This window comes from Sitophilus oryzae, unplaced genomic scaffold (assembly GCF_002938485.1).
Source record: "Sitophilus oryzae breed Bouriz unplaced genomic scaffold, Soryzae_2.0 scaffold_637_pilon_pilon, whole genome shotgun sequence".
Lineage (NCBI taxonomy): Eukaryota > Metazoa > Arthropoda > Insecta > Coleoptera > Curculionidae > Sitophilus > Sitophilus oryzae.
Window position 1 is genome coordinate 1,924,859 of NW_022147237.1, and position 22,516 is coordinate 1,947,374.

Sequence of the window (22,516 nt, forward strand, 5' to 3'; positions counted from 1 at the left end):
AAAATCAAAACAGAAAACTTTAAAATAAGAAAACCTAAATTTTAAATTTCAAAAGACTTCATATAAAAGCAGAAAATACTGTTTACTTTAATAAAAATGACTCACTCACAAAGGTCTTTGTTTTTTCTCTAGATAATAATATACAAGGATAATATGTATTAAATTCCTTGTGTCCCAAATTCTAAATCATAAATAGGTATATCATAAAATATCAAATAAAATCAGTTTTTTATAACTTCATAAACAGAAAACTGCAATTAAAATTTGAACCGTCAAAAGATTTTATAACCTAACAAAGTATTGTCAAAATATATTAGTTTTAAATGAGTCACAAAAGTAAATATAGATTGTGTTTAATTTGTTTTTATTCTATAACTTAAATATGTCTTTTTTGAATTTTTGGTCGAAACCTGATCCTAAAGGTAATTTTTAATGTACTTTAGATTTTTTATAATGTATACTTTTAGAGGAGCAGAAGGAAACAGATCGCGCACTGAGAAAAGTTGGCAGAGATTTGGAACGGGACAGACTAAAACTTGAAAGGGAAGAAAAAAAATTGGTATGACACTACAAAAACATGTTAAATATACAAGCTGTACAAGTTATTTTAGGAACAAGAAATTAAAAAGCTAGCGAAGGAAGGAGATAAAGAGGGCTGCACAATATTAGCAAAACAGTTGGTTCAACTCCGTAAACAGAAGACTCGATCATATGCAGCTAGTAGTAAAGTCACTGGAGTTCAGTTCCAAAATAAGGCAATGGGAGCCAATGTAAAACTAGCCGAGTCTATGGGCATTGCTGGAAAAACTATGTCAAATATGAACAAAATGATGAGACCTGAACAAATATCAGCCACAGTCAATGCATTTTCTAGGGAAAATATGAAAATGGAAATGACAGATGAAATGAGTATATATTATTATAATTTAAATTAACTCCCCTAATTTTTATCATATTGTTTTAGTTAATGATACTTTAGATGAAATGCTTACAGAATCTGGAGATGAAGAAGAAAGTGATAACATTGTCAGCCAAGTTTTGGATGAAATTGGAATTGAAATCAGTGGAAAGGTAACTATTTATGACCTGGTAATAGCTTTATTAGTCACTGTTTATTTTTATTTAGATGTCTGGAGCACCTTTGCCAGAAACTGGCAAACTAGGGGCCAAATCAAAGGGCCTAACTGATGAAGAAATAGAAGCACAATTAGCTAATCTGCGCTCTTAATAACTATGTGATAAATAAAACACATTAGTTAAATCACAATTTTTATACTTGAGATTAATACAAGGTACAGTTGTTAAAATTTTTAAAAATATGTTATAAACAATGAACAGTAGTGGTGAATGGTTATATTCGAAACTTAGTTATACATTTTTATATTATATATCTTTGGTGTTTAGCCAGAAAAATTGAATCTTTTATTTTTCAAAATCTGCTAATTTTCTCTTAAGTTACTTTTATATATGGTAATGTTTATTTATACTTATCTCAGTACACTATAGTAGCTTATACAAAATCTGCTAGACGCAGCTTAATTCACATTACAAAATGATAGTTTTAATTTGAAATATAAAAAGATGTATAAAATTTCCTATCTATATCTATTTGTAAATAAGTACTAATATAAAGTTAATATAAATAAATACATATGTAGATCACCTACAAGTACCTATGTATGTATGTTGTTAATAAACTTTATTTTTCTACACACAATATTCATCCTATATGGATAGTATTAAATAAATTAAGAACATAAATTTTAGACACATCACTAAACACAATAATATGTCATGGAATGCATAAAAAAATAGAAAACCCCTAAAAGAAGATATTTACATAATCTCTTAAGCTACTCAAACTATGTTAAAAATAAAAGGAATGCAAACAAATTACTAATTTTAGGCACTTGGTTTGTATAAACACTGACTAAAGAAGTGCACTCAAAATTAACTACAAAGAACACTCATATCAATGAACTACCCCAGAATCTGGGGTACCTTGACGACTTACGCTTCTTAAATTATATTTCCTAGTTTGTGTACCAAGCTGTCGCCTGGCAAAACTGCTATGAAAACCATTACTCTCTTTTGAATCAACACTAGATTCTCTATCTAAATTCTTTGGAAAAATATTTTTAATTTCAGCACCAACTGATTGAAAGTATTTTTTTAAATTCGGGTCTGGAGAACTTCCCTTATTACAATAATCATTTTCACTGATATAACTAATGTTAGATGAGTTTAAAGCCGTTTTATTGTTACTTAAATTCTCTAAAGAGAATAAAATTTTACTATTCTGTTTCTTAATATCGCTAAGCAAAGAAACATTGTATTCTAAAATGTCCTTGTATATTATTATACTGTATACTATAATAACAGCACCTAGAAAAGTAAATGCATATCTTGAATACCAGACAAAATTGTAAATGTTACTGTATAAGTTCTGTGTATCATAATCTTCTTGAAATTTTGTATACAGAGAACATATCAGTCTTTCAGTTAGAAGGTTTAAGAAAAGTAAAAAGAATAATGGTAATCGAGCAGATAACGTTCTACGTGATGATGTTAAAATAAATATTAAAATTAAAGAAAAAACATTAAAAATTATAGAGTCTATCCAAGATACTTCCCCAATAATCCATGTTTGTAAACTAGTGACACTCTGAGAAAGTATCTAAAAAAAAAATCAAGAGTAATTATTTATTATAATGAAATAAATTAAAAATTAAAGTATACCTTTAAAATCTCTTGATGTGCTTTTGTTGATACATAAACATCATCTAAAACTTGCTCCAAATATTTACCCTGTTTCATCATTTTCTCTTGCAATTCAATACTCTCCCTCTGTACTTTTATCAAGTTTTCTTGCTGCTCAGCTGAAACTTCTAATTGTTTTCCTACTTTTAATGTGTTTTCTGCTATTTTTTCGTGCCATATTTGTCCTCTTAGAAACCAGCAAATATTTTGAGTGTGGGTATAAAATTCAGTATAAACATTAAATGCCCTATCTGACATGCTATTGATACAAATTCCCCTCAAATTAGGTTTCTTGTCCAGTTCACAGTTATATGTTTCATGGCCTGACATTTCCAGAAAACAGTTTGTGATATGTAAAGCAATATCACTTTGAGTGTCTTCCGAAAGATATCTACAACCCTCATTTAAATGTTCTAGGGCAGCTTTCCAACATGGACCATATTTGGGAAGAGCTCCTCTTTCCTTTATCATCTAAATGAAGCGTTTAAATTAAAAAACAATTCAAAGATATCGATAAGAAAATCATAATATATGAATCCTTTGTGTAATAAGTTTACTCTATCAAATGTTTACCTGATATTGTACTCTGCCCTGTTCTGCCATTTCTTTGTTTCCATCTCCATAAACATAAATAAAATCTTCGAAACCCACTGCGTATACCACAAAATAAAATAAAAAGGTCTGCATAATCTGAACGGTCATTTCAATTACAAACAAATATTTAAAATAATCTGTTTGTTTACGTTTTTCAGTTAGTTAACCTACAACTTCAAGTTTGACCGTTTAAAATGTTCTTTTCTTCTAGGAGCATGCGCCACAATTATTGGTTATCTCTTTTATTCAGTGAAATAGAAAAAGATGCCCATCATGGCCTTGGAGAATTACAGTTTTTATTGGACAATTTTGAAATTTAGTTTGGCTTTTCTCCAGTAGATGGCAGAAGAATTCATTAATTTTAATTTTTATAAAAAATATTTGTTTTCAACAAAGGTTTTCAACGGTTTAAAAATGATAAAATTATCTAGTTGTAGTTTATTATCAATGTAAATTAAGATTTCCATTGTGTCCTATATAATAAATAATAATATACAGAGAGCTTATATTTCAAATTAAATTGTTTTCTTGAAAAGGGTAGCTTAATAATTCAGAGAATTCCTGAATTATTCTGGAATTTTCCTTATTATCAGAAGATTCAATTATGGTAGGTACCTATAGGGTGTTAAATAATTTAGTTGGAATGGGGGTCTGGATTTTTCTGTTAAAATATTTTTACCACTGTTACTATATACTAATAGTGTATTTACCATGCAATTTACCAGATTGTACCACTTTTTTACTGCTACAGTTACTAACTACATGTTACAAAATTAATTTTTATACTTAATCCAAATGTTTGATTGACATTTCTTCCGCTGGATTTTGTGATCTTTAAAACATTTTGAGATTTTTCTCCATATACTTATTTACTGTATGAACGAAAAAAAAAACGACGTCGAATTAGGTTGGAAATCACGATGGACTGCATTAAAATAAAATGAGGGCGATCGTAATTTTAACTCTAAAGCAATTTTTTTTGATCATCTGCAGTTTATCAAATGCTCACAGATTGTAAAACAAACAAAATTTAATTTCTTTAACATTTTGTAATAGGTACCCAACAAGCAAAATTTATTGCTGGAACATTGCCAAAACTTCGCAAAGCAAGGTGTAACATTGCATTTTTCATTGTAGGGAGGTTTATGCAAGGTTTCAGGGTAGCTTAATCTTCCGCCAAATAACATTGCAGTGCAAGGTTGCATTTCACAATATTATTGAAACGTTGCTAATGTAACGTTCAAGAAAGTACTAATTTGGGATGTATTAGCAATATTGTTAATTTTACGTCAATACAATATTGGTAAAATAAATATCTTTGGTAAAATTATATTATTATTAATTATAATTAACTGACTTATTGCTAAAATAATTTAGCAAAAAATAGATAATGTTTGCATTAAAAAAACCATTTCATTCATCAGAGGGAAAATATAAAAATTATTTTTTAATATTTACTTATCAATTAATGAAACAGTTAATTTTTGTTAACACAAACACAATTTTATGTTAACAATAATACATCAGTAATAGGTTATAATCAACAGAAACATTAATGGGTATTAAATTGTAGACTTTCAGATATGTATAATATACTTTTACTAATATTGTATTGACGAAAAACATAAACAATATTGATAAAAATAGGTATATCTCTATATCCATTGACTTAGAAAAATAAAAAATGCTCGGTAAATATATCCCTACCAAGAAAGTCGAATTTGTCAAATTGAAAAAAAAACAAATCAAAATTAGAAATTTATCACTTGTTTCAAAAATATCACAGTTAAGTACTGAGAACTTACTAATCTTTTCGGTTGCTCATTAAATAAGGAATTACTCAACTCTGACCTCCGAGTCGAATTTCTAAAAAAAATCTTAAAGTTGAATGTATGAAATAATGTGAAATATATAGGTAAAAGTTATAAACATTATTTTATATACCACCGAACTTATTCAAAAATACAAAAGGAAAGTATAACATTAAATGTATGTAGAAGGAAAAGCAAACTTTTATATTTTAATTGATTTTTTGGATCTTTCATATTTTGTCTTCGCATGTTGAATTGTTTTATTCATGATTTCAAATTCCTCTTCGGTAAAGTTTTGAAATCTATATCCAATCATTTCTAAAGTAGTAAAAATAAAAACAATCAGTTGTAATAAATAAAAAGCAATGAGAAACTTACCTCTTGTGACAGTAAGCTTTGAGGCCCCTTTATGTCCTTATTTTAAAAATTTCAAATGATTATAACATCATTAAAAAAATATTATTGAGAATAATTAATACTGAATATTATTTGTGACTTTATCATTAGATTGATATACTCGTATCCTGATTGTATCTACTTCAATTTTCAGTTGGCTAAAAGCTAACCTAAAACATAAAATTTAGATTAAAAACAAACTAAACTAAACAAAATTTGTTATACTTATTCATGGCTAAGTATTATTAAAACACATAATAATGAAATTATACTTACATTTACATTCATTAAAATTTCATTCGAAAAGCATAAAATGTGAAGAGAGAAAACGCAAAAAAACAAGTGCGTTAACCTAACCTAACTTTTTATACCGTATGATCGAAAAAAAAAAACGTCAGCGATAGCTATGAAAAGAATCGCTGTCATTTTATATGGGGAATGTCATCGATATTCATTTCCAAGCCAACTAGACGCCGTTTTTTTTTCGATCCTATGGTATATTTGTTATATTATTAATTAATATTAACTTGCGCGGATCTTTCATTTGAATCTTTGTTGCAATGTTGCAGAAAAAACGTTTTAATCACCATTCAAAAACAATGTTTCTGTAGCAAGGTTTCATCAATCACGACACAACGTTTAGAAATCAACATTACAAAGCAAACTGTTTGGGGATTGACTGCAATGTTGCAAATGTAATGTGAGGTTTTTTGCTTGGTGGGTAGGTACTATAGAAAATAATGACCCAAAACAACAAAAATCATACTTGCAGGTGCCGTATTCTATTTGTTCTATATGTTTCATTTTAGAGAATTTGTAATGATATACACGGTGTCCCAGGCTAAGGGTGCATTAGCAGTTTCTAGAGAACTACATTATATCTAGATCGGAGATTTTATGCACATCATTGTTTCACAATGAGATCTATCAATTAAATATATTTTCAATATGGCGGCATTTCCGGAAATACCGGAAGTTGACAGCAACTTTCTTATGTTAAATGGGCATCCCCATTTTTTATTACATATTTGAATTCTCTGTAAAATTTTATTAGTTTTGATATCAAACACTCTATACCTAACATTAACCGTTTTTGAGAAAAAAACTACTTGTCAAAAAAAGGTGTATAGCCTAAACGTCAAATTTAGTAACTGTCACAGCTACTGTGGGCATAAAGAGAAAACATGTGGATATCTATTTCAAAAATTAAATTGTTTGAATGGCATATTATATTGGCCGTAGCTGTCATTGAATTGAGCGATTAAAAAAAGTATCATAAATCATTTTTTCAAATGAAAACCTACCTTTTTTATTTCACAGTGAAAAGGTTTTACAATTCGTTACTTTTTGATTATACATGTTCCTATACCTAAAATAAATCGTTAGTTATTTAAAATTTAAGTTTTAAAGCGTTAATGTTTCTTGATTTTATCTAGCTTCCTTTGACATTAAGTGTCAAACAATCAGACAATTTATTTCCTTCTGTCAAAAAACTAATTATTTGAATTTCTTATATTAAAAATACTGCAGCTAAAACTTTATAAAGTGTTATAAAAATATATATCGTATTTTAGTGATATTTAATATAGTTGATATAAATAATATACCATATTATCGAAAAAAAAAATGGCGGAAAGTTGGCTTGGAAGTGACGATCGATGATATAGACAGGATCTATTTTTCATCTGGTCGGGCCCTAAGACCCAAGCAAAAATTCGGGCCCTCTTTTCCAATAAAATTCAAAAATTCAAGAAATTATGAATATTTTACAACCTTTAAAGGGTCCTCCAGACCACCGGGCCCAAGGCCCGGGCCTTATGGGCTTTATAGTAAAATAGGCCCTGGATATAGATACTGGTTTTTTTACAGTGTCACAATATGACATGGCCAGATCTATTGTTTTACATCACTTGACGTTTAAAGCCGTAGGCTACTGGTTAAAATCAAGAAAAATATTCGTTTTGAAACTAAATCTTAAATAACTTAAAAACGATTTATTTTAGTTAGAGGAACATGTATATAATATAAAAGTAACGAATTAAAAAACCTTTTCGGTAGCGAAATAAAAAAATTGCGTATCCATCTGAAAAAAAAAATGATTTATGATAATTTTTTAATCTCTCAATTCCATGACAGCTACGGCCAATATTATATGACATTCAACCAATTTAATTTTTGAAATAGATAGCTACATGTATTCTCTGTATGTTGACAATTTTTCTTGACAGGCAGTTTTTTTCTTCCAAAAATTTTGAATTATTTTTTTTTCTCAAAAACGGTTAATGTTAGATATAGAGTGTTTGATATCAAAATTTATAAACTTTTATAGAGAATTCCAATACGTAAGAAAAAATTGGGGTTCCCATTTAAAATAGGAAAGTTGCTGTCAGCTTCCGGTATTTCCGGAAGTGCCGCCATATTGAAAATATTTTTAATCGATAGATTTCATTGTGAAACAATGATGTGCAAAAAATCTCCGATCTAGATATAGTGATTCTAGAAATTTCTAATGTACGCTCAGCATAGGCCATCCTGTATATTATAGCAATATTTGTGGATCTACTAATTCTATATATTTTATCTACGGAAGTTCTTTCAAAAACTCTTGATTTTAAAAAGACGAAATATGCAAAAATCAAATAATTCAAAATATGCTTAATATTACAGAATATGCTGCCGAAGTTTCCCGAATACATTTCGGACCACCCTGTATAGTGGTTCTTGTTCTTATAGAGTATATAGGTCAGTAAGCATATAAGTAAACATATAGGGTAAAAATAAGGTAGGTAGTTATTGTGAATAAACATACATGTTGAAGTATAAAGATGTTTAAAATAAAACATCGAATTTATAGGTGGAGGGATTAGAAAAAATACTGGTGTTTAGACTTCGGCCGACCCATTTTTTATTAGCATACTTACAAATCCGGTCTTTTAGCACTTTTTTAAAACTAGGATAAGAGAATTGGCCGCGGTCCAGACGTGATAAAATTGGAAGGCAACGTCCGCGCGAATCTCAGTTTCGAAATTTGGTCCAGCCGAAACTCTCGGAGCGCGCGCCGCAGCGGGGTTTTTGAAAATTTATTATAATCGTCCGATAGAGAGAGAATTTTCCGCAATTTCAAGTTCAATTCCAGGCTCCAGACGGTTGTTGTTCCGAATTCGCGAAGGAAAAGGAAGCTTTGAATCGGAATAGGTGGGTCGTGTTGTGACTGAAACGGTTTCAGGTAGGTAAAGATTTGGTTTTCTGTGTGATCAAAGATGATGTATTTTATGGTTTTAGTGTTATTATTCATATATTCAATGTTATTATGTCGCCTAATATTGATGTGTACGGATGCTACCAAATATCCTAATATGGGTGATGAACAAATGCAAAACCAAGACCAAGACAATCTCTGGTCTTGGTTTTGCAAAGTTGGTCTTCGCCTTGGTATTGCTGCAAGACTCTTGCAAGTCTTGCACTTTTTTAACAGATATTTACTAGTAGCATCTTCTACATAAAAAAATCTTTAAATAAATAGTATTTTTAAGAAAATAATATAATGCAGATGACACTTGAAAGAAAGAAACAATATTTATCTGGCGAACATTTTTTTTCAATATCTATTAAATCAATTTCCTGTCTCACAATGTACCGTTTGTGGGGGAAGGGTTCACATAGTTTCATACTTGTCGATTTTCGAAAGAAATCAGTACATGCATATTATTTCGTATTTTTCATTTTATTGATTTTATGGAAAGCACTGTTCATTAAAATGTTGTATCCGATGTTATAGGGCTTGTTTCTCTCTACAATTGTTTGTCTCACAATATACTGTTTGTGTCCAGGAAGAGTTCATAGTTTCATAGTTGTCGATTTTCGAAAGAAATCAGTACATGCATATTATTTCGTATATTTTTCATTTTATTGATTTTATGGAAAGCACTGTTCATTAAAATGTTGTATCCTATGTTATAGGGCTTGTTTCTCTCTACAATTTTATGTCTCACAATGTACCGTTTGTGTCCAGGAAGAGCTCATAGTTTCATAGTTGTCGATTTTCGAAAGAAATCAGTACATGCATATTATTTCGTACAGGGTCCGGCAATAGTGCGTCGGGCATCTGTAACTCATAGAATAAAAAACTTGACAGTTTTGTTCAAGTGCAAATATAAAGTATGTATGAGGATGTATTTCCGGAAAATATTTTAATTTCTCACAATGTACCGTTTGTGTCCAGGAAGGGTTCATATTTTCATAGATGTCGATTTTCGAAAGAAATCAGTACATGCATATTATTTCGTATTTTTCATTTTATTGATTTTATGGAAAGCACTGTTCATTAAAATGTTGTATCCTATGTTATAGGGCCTGTTTCTCTCTACAATTTTCTGTCTCACAATGTACCGTTTGTGTCCAGGAAGAGTTCATAGTTGTCGATTTTCGAAAGAAATCAGTACATGCATATTATTTCGTATATTTTTCATTTTATTGATTTTATGGAAAGCACTGTTCATTAAAATGTTGTATCCGATGTTATAGGGCTTGTTTCTCTCTACAATTTTCTGTTTCACAATGTATCGTTTGTGTCCAGGAAGACTTCATAGTTTCATAGTTGTCGATTTTCGAAAGAAATCAGTACATACATATTATTTCGTATTTTTCATTTTATTGATTTTATGGAAAGCACTGTTCATTAAAATGTTGTATCCTATGTTATAGGGCTTGTTTCTCTCTACAATTTTCTGTCTCACAATGTACCGTTTGTGTCCAGGAAGAGTTCATAGTTTCATAGTTGTCGATTTTCGAAAGAAATCAGTACATGCATATTATTTCGTATATTTTTCATTTTATTGATTTTATGGAAAGCACTGTTCATTAAAATGTTGTATCCTATGTTATAGGTCTTGTTTCTCTCTACAATTTTCTGACTCACAATGTACCGTTTGTGTCCAGGAAGAGTTCATAGTTTCATAGTTGTCGCGCGATTTTCGAAAGAAATCAGTACATGCATATTTTTTCGTATATTTTTCATTTTATTGATTTTATGGAAAGCACTGTTCATTAAAATGTTGTATCCTATATTATAGGGCTTGTTTGTCTCTATAATTTCCTGTTTCACAATGTACCGTTTGTGTTCAGGAAGAGTTCATAGTTTCATAGTTGTCGATTTTCGAAAGAAATCAGTACATGCATATTATTTCGTATATTTTTCATTTTATTGATTTTATGGAAAGCACTGTTCATTAAAATGTTGTATCCTATGTTATAGGGCTTGTTTCTCTCTACAATTTTCTGTCTCACAATGTACCGTTTGTGTCCAGGAAGAGTTCATAGTTTCATAGTTGTCGATTTTCGAAAGAAATCAGTACATGCATATTATTTCGTATATTATTACGCCAGTTTTTTCCAATCATACAGTATTCCGGCGGTCAAAGAGCGAAGGGAAGTGAAAAAATCGATATTTTCTAAAAATAGCAGGGACTGCATACATTGAACTGCCGAAATCGTAAATTCTAACAAATAATAAAAATAAGGAGAATTCGCACTGTCAACGTTAACATCTTTTATCTCTTTTACCTTTTTTCGTGCGTATCCAACAATAATATTACGTTATTCCCACGCGACCTCTGACAGTAAAAAATATGTACTTATATAAAAACAGTTCTTTGTAAAAACTAGCCTATTTTTTTATTGATATTCAAATTGTCAGACCATTAATAGCAACAGGTAAACTACTGCCTTATCTAGCGGGAAGCAACTGATAAGTCACATGATTTGAAATTTACACGCTGTGGCCATCTCACCCGGTGGGGCATCTGTACCGGACTTACCCTACAGTTCGGACCACCCTGTATATTGAACAAAACACCACAGGTGGGCTGGAAGTTTTTCGAAGTAACGCCATTGATGGTAATTCTATTTTTGGTATTTCTATAGAGATTCTGGATCAATGAAATCAAACCAAGAGGCACAGCCATATCTATACATTTTTTTATATTTTATGAGATAGAAACCGTAGCGTTATATTTTAACTGGGAATAATTTCCGACATTTAGTCGAAAAGAAAAATTATATTTATACATTTCTATTAGCATTTTATTTCGATTTAGCTAAACAATTCTAAGCACATTATTTAACATAAGCTATACATGTCGGTAGTTGTCAGGTCGTCGTTCAAATTAATACACTTCCAATTACTCACCAGCAGACGATCTAATTGAAAAACAAAGAATTCGTTGACCCGCGATTTATTTTTCGATCAACATCAAAGTTTTATAGTTCGGATAATTTGCCAAATCAGCTCTGCCTCGTGCAACATACATATGCTCTAGTTTGATTGTGCGATTTTTTAACGTCGGCAAAAATAAACTTTATGCGTTCTGTGCCGAAAAAGTTAAGCCATACATAACTACCGTCTCTGGGTGATTGAACTTTAAAGATTTCGCGGTTCTATAGACTATTATTAGACAAAGCTAATGTCACGATCAAGAAAAAAGTCAAAGAATAATTGAAGAAGGCTATGGAATTAAGATCCATCAAGATGATTAGATCGATGAAACAGTCGAGCATTAAAACAGAATTAATGTTAGGTGACTATAGATTTCAGTCAAGTATATGGCGATTGGTATGTCATAATTTTTGATTTGGCGAGTTAATTATTGAACAAACGGAATGATTTAGATTTTTCTTAACATTCTGGATTGTTTCTGAAAGAGTCTCAGAGTAAAACAGCTTTAGCCAGATACCCTAAAGAAAAAATAATCTGTTTTAAGTGTAAGGAAATTTTGAACAGACGATTAGCTTAACCAACCCTCAAGCCAAACACTAACCGTGTAGTGTTGCAAAATTGGAGCTTTTTACTACAGACTCTGTATGAAGATATCAGAAATAGTAAGGCACACTATCTATGATTGGCGGATGTCCAAGGATAGAAAAATTATAATTTTAAAATGTCATTCAGCAAAACATCTCTATGATTTGATAAAAAATAATTCTTTAGTGTCGTAATGAGTCTTTAAAGCATAGTGCTGTATACAGGGTGAGTTTCCTACGATGTTCTCTATGGGCATCTCGGAAACTACTGGAGATAGAGAGTCGGTTAAATGGGGAAAGAATTGCAGTTTTGTGGGGTCATAAATATGCGTCTTTCAGATTTTTGAAAAAGTTCATGGCTTACTAGATATTTCGAAAAAAACAAATTTTGGCTATTTTAAAAATTGTCCCTACTTCCATTACAATCTATTTTAGACAAAAAATGTTCAGATAAAAGTTGTAGATAATCATATTCCTAATGAGTTTGTGTTCTCCGATTTTTTATAAAACCTGTCATTTTTGACATATAACACAAACATATGGTTTTTTAAATGGAAACCATAGTTGGCTGTGACTTCATAAAAAGCGCCATTTTTTAAGCTTTTCAGCAATATAAGCTATAATATGTTTCTTTTACAAAATTACTGAGTTATAGCCAATTCTTATCTTTCTTGACTAATTTCACTTAGTTAGTCATGGAAACAAGTTCAATCGTCGTTGCTCTCAGAAATGTGAAATTGTGTCACATCCAATCTTTGTAAATTAAAATAAACAAAAATTGTAAATAAAAATTTTTCAAATGAAGAAAAGCGTGTAGGATTATTGGTTCAACTTTTCTTGGCCATACAGGATACGTTGATCGGTGAAAGTTACTTACGTTTTCTAGAGAACGGTTTTCAATGGTGTTCAAATTTTGTTGTGATTTATAACATATAAAAAGACAAAATATGTAATTAAACGGCTCTTTACCATTTTGATTACACAAACGAAAACTCAAAAAATAATATCACTACGTACACTTTAAGTTATTTTAGAAAATGTTCAAAAATCCGCAATTATTTTAAGTACATAAATGCATCTTTTAAAACTGAATTTCTAGCTATTGTCACAAAACGACCGGTCGCCTTAATTAAACTTCTCCTGTTCCGCCTCTTCAAGTGCCTCTCTTAATTCATAAGTTTTTTGTAAACCTTGTTGTTAACCATACCGCATAAAAAATCTAAAATGGATAGGTCAGGTGACCGAGGAGACCCATGCAATTGGTCCACCTCCCTGAGTCTACATAATTATGATATAAATAATTTTTAAATAACATTTCTTTCATTGTAGGGGGGTTGGTGCGTCATAATGAAAGTCATGTTGGAACCACTGTACTAATGCGCAAGTATCTAAATTTAACTTTTCTAACATGTCTTGAAAACCGTTTTCTAAAAAACGTAACGTTCATCGGTCAACATATCCTCCAAAACTGTATGGCCAAGAAAAGTTGAACCAATAATTCTACACGCTGTTCTTCATTTAAAAAACTCTTATTTACAATTTTTGTTTATGTTAATTTACAAAGATTGGATGTAACAATTTCACATTTCTGAGAGCAACGACGATTGAACTTGTTTCCATGGCTAACTAAGTGAAATTAGTCCAGAAAGATAAGAATTGGTTATAACTCAGTAATTTTATGAAAGAAACATATTATAGCTTATATGGTTAAAAAGCTTAAAAAGCGGCGCTTTTTATGAAGTCATGGCCAACTATGGTTTCCATTTAAAAAAACATATGTTTGTGTCATAATATGTCAAAAATGACAGGCTTTAGAAAAAATCGGAGAACACAATCTCATTAGAGATGTGATTATCTACAACTTTTATCTGAACACTTTTTGTCTAAAATAGATTATAATGGAATTAGGGACAATTTTTAAAATAGCCAAAATTTGTTTTTTTCGGAATATCTAGTAAGCCATGAACTTTTTCGAAAATCTGAAAAGCGCATATTTATGACCCCACAAAACTGCAATTCTTTCCCCATTTAACTGACTCTCTATCTCCAGTAGTTTCCGAGATACCCATAGAGAACATCGTAGGAAACTCATCCTGTATAAGCACCCTTCCTCTTATTGAGATATCGTCCGTCCTAGCCAATCTCGAAATAAGGCATCTTTGGGAAAAACGAATATTTTAATTTATAATAAATATGTTGTCAAAACCACACATTTTTTTGCTGTCTGTGACTATACCGGGTGTTTCTCAAGAGTGGTTCATCCCTATAACTGTTTTATTTTTTTCAGATAAAACACGAGATTTGGTACGTTAATATATTATTATGGCATAAATCAGGATTGATTGACTTATTCAATTGTTTTCGGTCACTTCCTGTTTCACCGGAAATAACTATAACTTTTATTTTTTAAATGATACCCTCGGTACTTTTTACTTTATTTGATAGAAAATGACACTCTGAATAGAACGACATATCTGATGTCAACTTATGACATTTTCGCATATCGTTTATTTGAAATTGTAACATGCGAATCATAACGACAATTTAACTCGAAATACCAAGTGTGTGGTATAGTCTGTCCAACGACAAGATCCTTGACAGTGATAGATGTGTCTGTAATTTTTCACAAGACACGAAAACCATTAGGCGATGAAATCTATTTTTCAAAGGCTCCTTGATTAAAAATTAGTGTTTTAACACAGCAATGGCACTCTAAAAAAAGTAAAACGCGATTTTTTAAGTGAAAATACCAAAAGTATATACAGGGTGTCCCAGAAATAAGTGCAAGTATTTTAAGGGGTGGTAGATCTCGATAAAAGAAACATATTTTCTCTTTATCATTTTTCAAATAAGTCCAAAATAACGGAATTATTTTACTTTTAAAATTTCCAAAAAAAATGATTTTTTGATAAAATTTTCAGAACCACTGGATCTTTTCTGGATCTTCTTTCTTGTAAATTTAATCTAATACCTATGTTGCCATATTATCAAGAAATTTTTTTTAACTAAAAACTAAAAAAAAATTCCAAAAAATTTTTCAACATATTTCGAATTTTCAAAATTTTTTTTTTCGCGAAAAAGACCTCAAAGGCGTTTTTCTGGGGTTGAACTATACTACCAGTTAAAATACTTGTATTTATTTCTGGGACACCCTGTATATACGATATGTCATTCTATTCAGAGTGTCATTTTCTATCGAACAATAAATAAAAAAAACACATAAAACCACAAAACATCCCCCTTTAGAACTTCGTCTGCCATGTTAAGAAATGAAAGATATAATAAAATAATAAAGCGCCTCTCGTGTTTGTTCGCACTCTAAAAATTTCAATTTATTCCTGTATATATTTTTAATTTACTTTTTAAATTTACATTTTTTCAATTGTAGAGTAATATATTACATTTAAATGGAATATATTACAAACAATTATGTCAATTACAGGATTACAAGCTTGTTTTCTAACATTTTTTAAATAAAACGAATTATAAAATTTCAATATATGTATATTTGTCGTAGGTATGAAAAAAGTAAAACATAAAATGGATAAACGCTTACTTACATTGCAATAAAACTTCCACTTTTAGTTTTGCAATTCAAACGCAATATTTCTATTTCACAAATAAAAATATCCGACCACACTAAAATCACTGAAACTTCCGCGGCTGACAACGAAAACTGAAAAATATAACGGCACTTTTTGTTTTGGACCTGCATATCAACATTACGCTGTACTATTATGTGTTTGTTGTTGAAATAATATAAAATATCTAATTATAACTTGTAAATTTTAATGTTTTAACATGATTTTAACTACTTTTCACAATAACTAACTTTTTGTTATCAAGATGACATTTTAGACGGCAACTGACATATATGCCATAATATTTGAATCTTAAATATGTATATAATATAATTTAAATTACTATAATGCAACTTTATACTAAGAAAACATTTATACATTCACAAAATACAACAAAGTCTAATAATATAGTTTGAAAACAATGAATATTGAATTAAAATTAAAAAAGTTAAGCGCGACCCCTTGTGTCAAAATTAGATGATTAAATTTTCGCAATTTTTACACCATTTGATGACCGGTGGCGCCTCTAGTGTTTGTTCGGGCGGTTGATCTTTTACTCCCGCTTATGGCCATTAAAGAAAAAGTTCTAAAGGGGGATGTTTTGTGCACAAAACAAAGCTTATTATGGAATAAGGCTAGTAATAAAGTTAAATTTCAGTCTTTAGTTTATTTAGCAAGTGGCCGTGATGGTTAATTAAAATTCCAAACTATCAACTAAAATATTGAGGATATGTTTTGTATTTAACACCGAAGTTGATCTTAATTTAAATATAATGCATATAAAAAATAGTCACGCGTTATGTCTTACCTTTATGAAAAACAGTAAAGGTTAAAATTTGCTTTTTCCCTATTTGAATTAAGCTGATATATACGGGGATAGTGTGGGGATGTTCAATATAGTCACCGATATAGTCATGATATGCAAGTTTTTTTCAAATTTTAATTTATTTTTTACGTAATTTTCTTCTTTCTTTTCTTTAGGCTGGGATGCAATTTTAAGTCAACCGATTATTTAGTTGCAGAATTAAAAATATTCTCATTTGCAATGAAACAGTTGGCCGATGGACCCTATAAGAATATATTGTTTTCAGTTTTGCAACTAAATAATCAGCCGACTCGAAATTGCATATCGCTAATACTGTTTGTACTAAGTTTCCTGCTACGTCGTTTATGGTATAATTTCTGTAAAATCCGGCTCTCAATAATTTGCTTACAAATACGTTCCTCTAGTAGTTTTTTTTATAGATAGTCGATTGAAATATACCACAACTAATAGGTATTTGATAAAACAAGTGCATCAACTTCAAAACTAGTCGATTCCTTCTGTACAGTTTACATTTTTATATATCTCTTTCCGATGACATTTAAAATTGGTTATTTCTATTTTTTGTTAAAAAATGTCTAAAGTTATTGTGCTGCGTCTAAATATTTGAAATTGAATGTATTAAATCTAGAATTTTTAATATATACCAGCTTACAACCTCTCATTAACTAGTAGAACACAACCGAAAATGAGATAATAAAATCGGAACAATAAAGTGATCGGAATTGTTCGACATATGATTTATGAACTTGTGTCTAAATATACCTCGTACTAGCCAATGTCAATATTTTCGCATAAGTATGTCAAGGAATATCTATAGCAGGTCTGACATTAAAGGTCGAGATTTTCAGAGTGCCTGAAAGTAATTTAAGTAGATTTTAATTTATGAACGAACAGAAGATAATTTAATTGATACTGTTCTGTTAGAATTTGACATGAATTAATTGACTCCTAAACAGATTTGAAAAAAAAATTAGATATGTGACGTTTTAACAATGATAAAAAGAAACAATGCCAAATATTTTCGGTGTTACTAATTGTTAATTTAAATTATTCGTTAATGTGGTTCAGATTTAGATTAATAAATCATCTGGTAAATCTATTTTGGATTTTTTACGGACCTTGAAAGCGCTTTTAATGTGTTAATCTTTTACTCTTATATTTATTATATGCAATAATATTATTATTCTATATTATAACTCTAACTAAGATAGCAGGTACATGATATTCGAATAATCAGCATAACCAGCAACACAGCTTATTTGGATGAATCAAAATATTTTTTTTTATATAACCAAGGCAATTATAATAGGGATTACACAGTTACAAGTTTTTTAATTAATAATCATAATAAAAATTAGCCTTTACTATACTCTTCATGTAGAGCATTCTATAATTTAAAAATTTTCGAATGCTCTGCTATCTAAAAATAAAAAAATATTTTTATTTAAACTGCCCCTCAAATTAAATACCACAGCGATTTTTTTACTCATTTTCAATGAGTTGTAACTTTGAAAAAAACGGACCAATTTTGTTGCTTTTTTTAGCATATTAAACATCGGTTTTCGTAAATTGATCTGATTTTTCTAAATTTTGTATGAGATTTAGTTTTCTATGATATACAGGGTGTGAAAAAAAGGAATGTAATTTTTGTAATTTTTGTGTTGTTGCCATTTTGCTAAAAATCGAAATTTAACTAGAATTATAAGAGAGAGTTCTGGGTATAGCTAAGACTAATATCTCGGGACGTATTTGGAATTTTTACGATAACTCATCGGGAATAAAAGATAATCAATTTTTACTCTAACTTGTATTTTTTCTACCTTTCTTAAGAGATATGCTAACAAAACTGAAATTAACTTTAAAATTGTAGGATATTCGTTACTTTTACAATGTGAAATTAAAAAAAGACTACTAAGTTGCAGCTAAACTACAGATTTTTAGGCACAAAATTAGATTTTACAAAAATATCAAATACGTGTCGAGCTTTTATATTAACCTTATAGGCTGTTAAGTTCAGAATATTAAAAAAATAATTTTACTTTTTCGCTGGTCGTATTTTTAAGGGATCCTGTATTAAACTGCGTTAGTTAAATTATTTTTTTTTAATTTCACATTGTAAAAGTAACGAATATCCTACAATTTTAAGTTAATTTCAGTTTTGTTAGCATATGTCTTAAGAAAGGTAGAAAAAATACAAATTTGAGTAAAAATTGATTATCTTTTATTCCCGATGAGTTATCGTAAAAATTCCAAATACGTCCCGAGATATTAGTCTTAGCTATACCCAGAACTCTCTCTTATAATTCTAGTTAAATTTCGATTTTTAGCAAAATGGCAACAACACAAAAATTACAAAAATTACTTTCCTTTTTTTTTACACCCTGTATATCATAGAAAACTAAATCTCATACAAAATTTAGAAAAATTAGATCAATCTACGAAAAATGATCTTTAATATGCTAAAAAAATCAACAAAATTGGTCACTTTTTTCAAAGTTACAACTCGTTGAAAATGAGTAAAAAATCGCTGTGGTATTTAATTTGACGGGCAGTTTATATAAGTTAAAAATAAATAGTAAATTAGGAATACAAATTTTTACACTTTAATGCACTTTTTAATGGCCAGGTTTTATTATTTAATACTGGCGAGCCACAAAAAGTCATTTTTACTCCGAAAATATAGAACATGCTATTTTTTTCAAACGCCACAAATATTTTTTTAAACAATTTCAAATGTACCAAATAATATAAAAATTTAAAAGTAATATCTTGTACGTAATTATATATCGAGAAACTATGGTTACGCTCGTTGAATTTGACACTTTATGTCAGTTTAATAATATATTTTCTTAGTACTTTTATGCCTAGGCGTTAAAACGACTTCAAAGTGATCTTAACACTTATAATTAAAATAATAGTACAGGGTGTCCCATTGTGCTTGAAATCATACGGTATCTCTCTTATTACTAAAGATAGGAGGATGCGGTTTGCACAAACCTGTCCCACTTTTTTTGTCGGAAGATGCTGTAAACTAAATTTCCATAACCCTCTTCGTTTCTAAATTACCGGGTCTATTCGAAAATTATGCAATTTGGGACACCCCCCGTATCTCCGTTATTGTGGATGTAGAATGTAGAATGTTTAGGAGGGGAGTTAATCACCGCAACCTTATAGATCTATTGTGTGTTCCCCTTTCTTGAGTTATAACAAGTTATAACTCATCATACAGTCTCAGGGCTTTAAGAAAAGCCAGTATCTGAGACGGCTCCACAGAGGCCAGCTCTCCATCCTCGACATCAGACGTACCAAGGTTCATGGCATGAATGGTCGTCGTCTCGGCGCACTCAGTGATAAGGTGTTCTGGTGTTTCCCCATTTTCCCCACAAAATCTGCATTCGTCGTTTTTTCTCAGTTTCAGCCTACTGAGATGTTCCTTGAGGAGACAGTGTCCTGTTAGAAACCCCGTGACGATCCGAAGATTGTTTTTATTTAAACCAAGGAAAACCTTTGATTTTTCTCGGTCATAAGTTCTAAGGAACTTTTTCGAGTGTCTTAGACCGTTGGAGGACACCCATTCCAAGTTACGGATGGAGTCTTCCAGATTCTTCAGTTCCGCTTTCAGTTGGTTCCCGTTTGGAAAACAGAACGGTTCTGGTCCAGTTAGTGGAGTGTTCGCCCCTTTTCTAACTAGATAATTTGCTTTTTCATTGCCTTCTATCCCTTGGTGAGCAGGCACCCAGAGTAGGAGGACTTTATTTTCTTTGCCTAATTTGTTGAGCTTCTCCAGGCATTCTTTGACCAACTTCGAATTGATGGTTACTAAGTTGATCGCGTTAAGTGCTGCTTGATTATCGGATAGGATGGCAATTTCATGTTTTCGATAGTTCCTATCCAAGATAAATTGTACGCATCTTTCGATAGCGCAAATTTCTGCCTGAAGGATACTGGGGTAGGTGCCCATTGGTTCGGAGTATTCAGTTTTCGGCCCAAATACTCCTATCCCTGTCCCTGCTTTGGTTTTGGAAGCATCAGTATACCACGTGATGGTATGGTCTTTTATATGCTGAGTAAGCGTTTCTTTCTTCCAATCCTTTTTATTACTCAATACTACAGTGAGGTGTTTCTCAAAGTTGTAAATTCTTGGTATGTCATCCACTGGGAGTTGGAGAAGTGGAATTTTCTTTTTGAGGGTGTTCCAAGCCCCTGACCTGAAAATTCTCCCAGTACTGTTTCCGTCAATGACCATTCTAATCATTGTCGCATTGGCATAACTACCGACGACAATATGCAGTGGTGTTAGGTCTAGAATGACCTCCATTGCTGCTGTTGGACATGTTCTCATGGCACCTGTGATGCAGATACATGCCAGTCTCTGTACTTTGCACAGGGTTTGCCTTGCTGTACGTTGCTCTAGTTTTGTATACCAAGCAACTGCTCCATAAGTAATCATGGGTCTTACTATCATGGTATACATCCAGCGCAAAATGTTAGGGGCGCAGCCCCACCTATTTCCCGCCAGTCTTCTGCATATCATGAGAGCCTTTGTGGCTTTGCTGGTAATGTTCTTAATATGCCTGTTCCAGAGAAGTTTACTATCCAGGGTTATTCCCAGATATTTCACTTCCTGTGATGGCAGTATTTCCTTTCCATCTAGATGGATTCTTTTCAAGTTTTTCAAACTTCGCTTTCTGGTGAATGGCACTACTGCGGTTTTATCTGAGTTAATACTCAGCCCGACAGTCCTGCACCATCTCTCAGCGATGCGGAATCCTCTTTGGATAATATCACACAGGGTGCCTTCATGTTTCCCCTGTGCAATGATGACTATGTCATCTGCGTACCCTATGCAGTGTATTCCCGCTAGAGTTAATTCTTCCAGTAGTTCATCCACTACCAAGCTCCACAGTAGGGGGGAGGTCACTCCACCTTGTGGAGTTTTTTGCGTTGTTTTAACAACTACAGTTTTGGTACCTATCTCAGCCTCTGCTGTTCGTGTTGAGAGCATTTCCCAAAACCAGCGTTATTGTGGATACGGAAAAATTGAAAACTGAATCTAATAGAACTTTTTACGTAAAATACACTGGCGTTGTTTGTTTTTTTACGAAAAAAAATACTTTTAAAAATATGAACTAGAGATGTGTTTATTCAAATGGAACACCATGTATATTTGTAAATGATATGATCGAAGTTTTAAGTATGAGTTTGAAAATATATATATATATATATATATATATATATATATATATATATATATATATATATATATATATATATATATATATATATATATATATATATATATATATATATATATATAGTATATATATATATATATATATATATATATATATATATATATATATATATACTGTTATATATATATATATATAATATATAGCTTATTAGATATATATATATATATATATATATATATATATATATATATATATATATATATTAAATTTCTATTTAATTGATATAATTTACTTTGAATTTCACTATTTACTGTAATATTTTAAGTATATAATTTTCTTATTAGTAGGCCGTGATAAAAAACAAAAAAATCAAAAGGGTATTTACCAAAATAGTCATACACATATTAAAATTTTATTTGGGATTGATATAATTTACTTTTGAACTGTTACCACTGAATCTCTGAATATACTTTTATTTTTTTTATAACGAAATTTATTATAAAGGGATTTGCAAATATCTAAAAGCTTGCATTATTAAAGCATTTTCCAGGTAAT

The 22,516-nt window shown here is 30.5% G+C and overlaps 3 protein-coding genes and 1 long non-coding RNA gene across 6 annotated transcripts in view; 2 read left to right on the forward strand and 2 right to left on the reverse strand.

Annotated features, from left to right (window-relative positions):
- Positions 1 to 280: 280 nt before the first annotated feature.
- LOC115887764 (charged multivesicular body protein 2b-B) lies at positions 281 to 3,761 on the forward strand. 3 transcript variants are annotated; one of them, XR_004051150.1, is made up of 6 exons: positions 281 to 422; positions 468 to 559; positions 612 to 909; positions 965 to 1,071; positions 1,127 to 1,292; positions 3,566 to 3,761. XR_004051150.1 is itself a non-coding variant. In XM_030907262.1 (5 exons), the coding sequence occupies exons 1-5, from the start codon at positions 383 to 385 to the stop codon at positions 1,226 to 1,228; spliced, it is 639 nt and encodes a 212-aa protein (XP_030763122.1). In that variant the 5' UTR covers positions 281 to 382; the 3' UTR covers positions 1,229 to 1,413. The 3 variants fall into 3 exon arrangements, 1 of the variants encoding a protein (XP_030763122.1); XR_004051151.1 differs by having other exon boundaries at positions 3,605 to 3,759; XM_030907262.1 differs by lacking the exon at positions 3,566 to 3,761 and having other exon boundaries at positions 1,127 to 1,413.
- LOC115887763 lies at positions 1,261 to 3,559 on the reverse strand. The gene is made up of 3 exons (XM_030907261.1): positions 3,334 to 3,559; positions 2,740 to 3,231; positions 1,261 to 2,677 (listed from the first exon to the last, which is right to left on the reverse strand). The coding sequence occupies exons 1-3, from the start codon at positions 3,460 to 3,462 to the stop codon at positions 1,973 to 1,975; spliced, it is 1,326 nt and encodes a 441-aa protein (XP_030763121.1). The 5' UTR covers positions 3,463 to 3,559; the 3' UTR covers positions 1,261 to 1,972.
- A 1,544-nt stretch (positions 3,762 to 5,305) lies between the features above and the next one.
- LOC115887827 lies at positions 5,306 to 5,931 on the reverse strand. The gene is made up of 3 exons (XR_004051159.1): positions 5,838 to 5,931; positions 5,544 to 5,731; positions 5,306 to 5,483 (listed from the first exon to the last, which is right to left on the reverse strand). It is a non-coding gene; the product is annotated as an uncharacterized LOC115887827 (long non-coding RNA).
- A 2,688-nt stretch (positions 5,932 to 8,619) lies between these two features.
- LOC115887760 (putative mediator of RNA polymerase II transcription subunit 26) overlaps positions 8,620 to 22,516 on the forward strand; it is a 151,651-nt gene continuing 137,754 nt past the window's right edge. The window contains exon 1 of the mRNA XM_030907257.1: positions 8,620 to 8,787. The gene's annotated coding sequence lies outside the window, so the exon portion shown is untranslated. The remainder of the gene's footprint in view (positions 8,788 to 22,516) is intronic.

Excerpts from the sequence above, each read along its gene's own strand:
- LOC115887764 (XM_030907262.1), top strand. The coding sequence starts at position 383 with ATGTCTTTTTTGAATTTTTGGTCGAAACCTGATCCTAAAG. Across the intron at positions 423-467 it reads GTCGAAACCTGATCCTAAAG|AGGAGCAGAAGGAAACAGAT; the intron begins GTAATTTTTAAT and ends GTATACTTTTAG. Across the intron at positions 910-964 it reads GGAAATGACAGATGAAATGA|TTAATGATACTTTAGATGAA; the intron begins GTATATATTATT and ends ATATTGTTTTAG.
- LOC115887763 (XM_030907261.1), bottom strand. The coding sequence starts at position 3,462 with ATGACCGTTCAGATTATGCAGACCTTTTTATTTTATTTTGTGGTATAC. Across the intron at positions 3,232-3,333 it reads AGGGCAGAGTACAATATCAG|ATGATAAAGGAAAGAGGAGC; the intron begins GTAAACATTTGA and ends CGCTTCATTTAG. Across the intron at positions 2,678-2,739 it reads CACATCAAGAGATTTTAAAG|ATACTTTCTCAGAGTGTCAC; the intron begins GTATACTTTAAT and ends TTTTTTTTTTAG.